At 38.3% G+C, this 6,629-nt stretch overlaps 1 protein-coding gene across 2 annotated transcripts; it reads right to left on the bottom strand.

Moving 5' to 3' along the window:
• LOC104903656 (hypothetical protein) lies at nt 1-6,274 on the bottom strand. 2 transcript variants are annotated; one of them, XM_010691737.4, is made up of 2 exons: nt 5,242-6,274; nt 1-829 (listed from the first exon to the last, which is right to left on the bottom strand). In XM_010691737.4, exon 1 carries the CDS (start codon nt 6,104-6,106, stop codon nt 5,255-5,257), a length of 852 nt encoding a protein of 283 aa, XP_010690039.1. In that variant the 5' UTR covers nt 6,107-6,274; the 3' UTR covers nt 1-829; nt 5,242-5,254. The 2 variants fall into 2 exon arrangements, with proteins under 2 accessions (XP_010690039.1, XP_010690030.1); XM_010691728.4 differs by lacking the exon at nt 1-829 and adding an exon at nt 870-1,428.
• Between the last annotated feature and the right edge of the window lie 355 nt (nt 6,275-6,629).

Genomic DNA, 6,629 nt, shown 5'->3' with positions numbered 1-6,629 from the left:
GGACAATCACTACCTTCCTATTATTTATAATTAGAGTTATTAGATAATTGTCAACAATAAACAATCAAATTGATCTACAGCAAATATTAACATAAATTCTACATACAATCTATTAATTAAACCTGATACACACCACTCCAATAATATAGTGATGTGAGGAAAAGTTGGTAGCTCAATGGAGTACCGTCCCGAATTCCAGGATATTGCCATGGTTCGAATTCTCATCCCAACAATATATTAGGTAATTTACTTCTGCGTTATTTAGCGTTTTACCCAGCCTCTGAGCTAGTGTACCTTGCAGACTAGTAGTTTAACAGGAGTTGGTCTTCAGACCAATTATCTTTCCTAATATAAAAAATAAAAAAAAAAGTGGTGTGATGGTGTCCCGATTATAATTATATTTTTTTTAATAAGATAAGGGGAAACCTTGACAAATTAAGGGGAATAAATGAAATCCCAACTTGCCAAGGGTGAAAATCAATCCCAAAGCTTCCCAAGTAGGATAAGGAGCAGACACAAGCACACGTTGTATACACTAGAAATTGGAAAATATGACACTCACGATGAAGAGATTCACATTTATCCTTTGATGAATCAATCGCCTCCGCCCTCCACTTAGGAAGTGTCATTCTATTTCTACCCATCTTAACCATCTAGAGCACCATTAGAACCACTGCAGCTAGATGAGAACCATCGAAACCACTACAACGATTCGACGTACGAGCCTGAGTACGAACCATTATAACCATATGCGATGTCGATAAAAACTATCTCATCGCTACCGAGGATTGGAATGTTCAACAACTCCCAGATATTTTGTGTTACATTCCTGTAGGGCTCATGCAGTAGAGTTAGTAACTACCATCAGGTAACAGGTTAGTGCCAAAAATAAATTGAGGGGACCAACTTGTCCATATGTGCAATAAAATCAAGTGATCAGACTGATCACTTTGTCAAGACTTCCTAAGTTCTCAAGACCTAAACAAAAGCCTTTAATATTGGAGTTACATGTCTTAATTAATTGAAAATGATGTCATGTCGTGCATCTAAGAATATAGGATGTGAACCCAAACAAGGGTTCACATGGCACCGAACCAGGTGGATGCTTCAACCTGGCACAGAAAAAACACACCACAACACGAATACAATGCAGGCACTCATGAAATTTAATCTTATACATGCCTGATACACATTTTTGGATGGTCAAAATCATGAAATTTAATCCTATACACGACGGCGCAGCACAATAGAACTTAGAGGTTAGAGCCGGCCTAGCATAGGCACGAGCCAGTAAGTGCCCGACTGCCTGGACCATGTCATGGCTCCGCCTGGCACAAGCACAATACAATGCCATCTTTACTGCTTACTAGGTGATGCTCACCTATTATTCGCCTAAAAACAACTTGGAAGCACATACTGACTACTGAGCTGGAACAAAGATCATGCTTCATATATGTTAGAAAATTGGCCTGTAAACACTACATTATGCATAAGAGGATGGCACATTCAAGCAACAAATGCTGAAGATTCACATTAACAATAATAAAGAACGACTACATTCAAGCAATGTGTAAAAAGAAAAAAAAAGGTCTCTATATCTACACTTCCAAATTACAGAAAGAGCGTAAATTCTTGACGATAATTTGCATCTCACAATAATGTAATATAAGACTGCAATGACTCTTCCTATTAAGAGGGTGACTTCTAACGTGACTCTTCTCATATAGGAGTGTGATTGTTTTACCTCGAAACTTATTCTTTAAATCTATCTCAATTAGACGCTTACAAATCATGTATAAATCCCAAGACATCAAGAATTTTCCAAGATGAAACATCTCTTCATTAGATCCAGAGTTGTTGTCAATTCATATTAGACGACTAGACAGTAATCACATAGGAGTATGGACAAGCCACAGAAAAACAACATCCCTAAAGTTTACATCTGTCAAGTGAAACTGACATGCATGTATAACCACTTTCAGTTGAGGAAGTTTCAAAGTAACTCTTGTTCATAAAAGCACAAGGAAAATCAGTGCAACAAACCTGTGCACTATGTATGAAGTTCTGTTTCTCACAGCAATTTTACTTCTGAATTGACAAAGCATGTTCCACTTGAAAGAGGCCCACCATCCACATAAAGAGACCTCAGAGCCAGCAGCGCACAAATCCAAACAGAAAAACTCCACACTCCAACCATTTAAAGATAAAGTAGGAAAAAATGCATGTTCTCTGGACTCTAATAATATGATGATAGATACTACTAATGTAGAAAAGGATAAACTGAAAGAAGTAAATTAGTAACAGTCAAAGAGTAGCATTCATGCATTTCATGACATTTAGCTCTGAGTTAGTGTGTTGTAAGCAACTAAGAACTTGTGACTTTTGAGAGTGAAGTGTCTAAACTTCAACTGTTCAACATGCAGATCCCATTTCTAATCCCCAATTCATTGTTACCACGAGTATCTAAACTAGAAAGCAACTCATCTATTGAGAGCGGCTAGGTTCATCGCTTGGATCAACTTAATAGAGCGTTTGAATTGACGGAAAACATAGGTTTTTTCATTTTCCTTACTTTGTAAAGGGTGGAATATAAAGGGTGAAAAAATTGTTCTCCTAAGGATGGAAAATATTTTCCGTTTAAAGGACGGAATGTTGTTTTCTTCTCGATTCCTTACCTTTCCTTATCCTAATTATCCTCTTGCAACATTTCTATCTTTCTCTTCCTCTCTGACTTTCTTGTGAGCAACTAAACAAAGAAAAACAAATTCACAATAGAGTTTTCCTTTAGAAAAGCATTCTCCACTAGAAACATGTTCTAGTTAAGCCAAACAAACCTCAATCTACATATCTCAACGCTTTTAATTGTATATCCAACAACTTTAACAGTATATAGAACTTCAGCTGTTTTTTGAAATATGGATCTCATTATCGATCCATCAGTATACTGAACTACTTTTAATTGTATATACGATGATTTAACTATATTTTTAAAGTATGATTTATGCTTGTTTCACATATACAGTTGATCAACTTAATCTTACTAGGGAAAATTTAAGTTTATATGCAAATATCAAATACCAAAAATTATCCATTATTAGTAACCCCTAGTTTATATGTGAATATCAAATACCAAAAATTATCCATTATTAGTAACCCCTCTCCCCCCTCTCTCTCTAAGTCCGATGCATGAGGCCATAAACTGACCCTGCCTCCCCCTCCCCCCCCCCCCCCCCCCCCTTTTTCTTTTTTGCAAGGGGAAGGTAATGTGGGGATCTGGATTTCCTACCTAAGTTCACCATCACAAGGCTGGGCAGAATGTTTAAAGGGTCACAACATATATTGAGAGATAGGAAATGTCTCATTTCTATGTTTGGTTTATCCTACCATCATTATCTCACCCTCTTGGTAAAGGGATATGGACTCTCTGCAGTGAGGTCTCTTTCTACAGTTTCTTCACGTTTTCAAGCTACACTTGGTCCTTCCTACCATTTTTACATTTTCCCAATAACCTAGCACAAACCTCACATCACAGAGTCCATTGCCCTTCACCATAAGGCCAAGTGCTAAGTCCAAATCACCTTTCAATTGTTTACCTCTTGCCTGTGGGCAAGGGACTCTGTGCTGTAATGTCGTTTTCTTTGCTCAACACTTCAACACCCAAAAAGATCCGATAACAACTATGAGCAGGAAGTAGGAAAGTCCAGGGAACAACCTTCAAGATGTGGCTCCATATATAACTAACTTGATAGTAAGGTTCTCACTACAACAAATTCCAATATAAAGTGTTCACATGAACCATTTCCTTGGAAAAAGAGACAGCTTCTATTTCAGGCCCCACCTTGAAACAGAAAAAGCTGATTGAATAGAACCAACAAAAGTAGATTTTGGTCTTAATTTAGGGTCCATACTCCATAGTTCGATCGCAAATCACGGTTAATAAAATCATCAACAGCAAATCAATCACAACTAGGAAACTGGTTTAGAGAACCTCACTGGAGCCACACTAAACGAGAGATTCATTTTCAAACTTTAAGAGCAAGTTCATAAACACACTGCAAGAGACACAGCATATTAGTAGAGCCACCTTCAAATGAGAATCACAATCAATGAAGGAGCATGAAAATCAAGAGTCGAATGATTGTAAGTATCCTGCATGTTCTCGCTAAAAATCTACTCACAGCATGTCCCCCCTCTTAACTTCAACTCTACCTCCACGTGCTACTCTACTCCCAAAAGAACAATTCAATCGAGCGAATTTCAAGAGTTATAGCTTCATAATTTGCATGTTAAGGAAATTAAATTTTAGGCAATTCAGAATAGCCCAATCCTCTCTTCCCTTCATCGAAACTTTATAATCAAGTTTATGCAACAAAGTAGTGCTTTAAAGCCCAAACGTAGAACCAATTAGCAAGGCCCGTCAACTTATTTGCTTCAACTACAATAATGAAAATCTGAAATCATTTAAAACAGAAGAAAATTCTTCCCCATGCTTTTAGCCATGCTGAGAGCCAATTCAGACATAATAAAGCTAATATGAGCAAACAAGATGTTCGTAATTTCACTCACCAATCGAAGAAAAAGAATTAAAAGCCCAAGCTCATACACTAACACAAGCCCCATTTTATGCTGTTAAACCATCAGTCCGACCTTGATCAATATGCTCATTCAATCAACCCTTTTATCATAAGACACAATAAATGCCTGAAAGACCTTGAGCTCCTAAAGATACATACAATATCTACCCACTAAATCCTGCTAGCCAACAAGCATCAAAATCATGATGAATGTAGTTTCATTTAATCACCACAATACCCTATGAATTAGACGGAATCAATTCACATTGTACACTGAAAATTCAGTGCACATTTCATAATCCCATCATAGTACTCAATAACTGATAAACATTTCCATTCTCCATCAACACATTCAACAACCACAAATCCTTTCAAATACATCAAACACATTGTTAATACTTAATAGCATATCAAAATTGAAAACTTTGGCATACATTACACTACACTAAATACAACTAGATGATAAAACAAGATTTCTTTGATTAATATTATCATTAAGACAACACATACAAGTAAAACTATGTACAATGTACATACATATAAGGTCCCATAAACACCTTCAATTGTTTCATACAACATACTCAAAGCAGTAAAACAACAACAACAAAACAACAACAACAACAATAATATTAATAATAACTAGCTAGTATTGAACAAGCAAACTTACCCATATAATAACTCTAAAATTCACCACGGTAATCACTGAAATCATCTTTAGGAGTATTACTAAGATAATTATCCTCAACTCTCTCAGCTATCTTTTGTTCTTCATACTTCAACCCTTCATCTAAAGCAATCCCACCAAGCACCCCAGCAATCGCACCAACTCCCAACCCGGTACCGAAACCGGCACCCGGCCTCATCCTCTGCTCGTACTGATTAAACTCCACCGGAGCAGACGGTGCCCCGTAAACCCGGGCCCCACTTGGAGGCGGGTAATACCCTGAATAATAACCCGTAGAAGAATACGGGTACGCCGGAGGAACAGGCGATGCTGACCTGGAATTATTGTACGGAAAAGGAGGGGCAGAAGAGTAATAATACCCATGATCAAGGGTATGTTGTGGTAGAAGTTGTTCTTTGATAGAAAGTTTTAATCGGATCTTACCCTGAACCCGACCCGAAGGACGGAGAAGCTCAAAAGTTCGGGTTAAGTTTGGATTTTCGGGTTCGGGTAAGGTTGCGAGACGAACTTGAAGAGAACCCACAAAAGGTTTGGGGGTTTCCGACGTTATAGAGTGGAAGATTTCTAGAGAGAGAAAAGCGTCGGAAAGAGAGGAGTTTATTGGGAGGATGAAACGTTGGTTCCAAACGGGTTTAGTGTTGCATGAATCGTCGGATTTGGTTGTGAGTTTGTTGTCTGGGTTAACCCAGAAAATGACGTAGGGTTTGAGATTGCCGTTTTTCCAGTTGACGTTTTTGAGGTGTTTGCCGGAAATAATGGTGATTTCGAGGTTGAAACTTGATGACGGTGGTGGCGCTGGTGGTGGTGGTAGGTGGGAGTGGGAGGGAGAAGGACGTGACATCGCCATGAGTGGAAGAGATTTTGGAGGAGAGAGAAAGTGACGTGGGATTGGGGTCAACGAAATGATGAATGACTAATGTTGAGTTTTTGGATAAAGAGGAACACGTTGTGGAATTTGAGGATCGTAGATTCGTAGGCCGTCCCCGAGCTGATCAAATGAGTCCGGCGCAAATTTTTCCCGGGTTTGGACAGAATTTTTTGGCTCGGTTTTGGTCCCACAAGTAAGCCGAGTAAATGCACTAAAAGTTCGACTCTGTCCGGTGGGTGAAAGCCCGGGTTGCATACCTGATCTGAATTTATTGGTTTTGATACGGGTTTTGGATAATTAAAAAAGACTTTTTAGTCAAAATTTCGATCGGTCTCGATTTCTGGCCCAAAATACTTGTTTTTTACTCGAAATGATGGGTTTTGGCACAAAAAATTGCACAAAATTTTGGCTCAGCTCGACGCGTTATCACCTCTGACAGTATATATGTTCGATTGATCGATGATAATTATAGAGTCATTTTGTTTGGATTGCTAAGATGAAT

The sequence above is a fragment of the Beta vulgaris genome, chromosome 2 (assembly GCF_026745355.1).
Source record: "Beta vulgaris subsp. vulgaris cultivar EL10 chromosome 2, EL10.2, whole genome shotgun sequence".
NCBI classification, from domain to species: Eukaryota; Viridiplantae; Streptophyta; class Magnoliopsida; order Caryophyllales; family Amaranthaceae; genus Beta; species Beta vulgaris.
The sequence above is the reverse complement of the archived record's forward strand: the minus strand, read 5'-3'. Positions and strand labels throughout refer to the sequence as shown.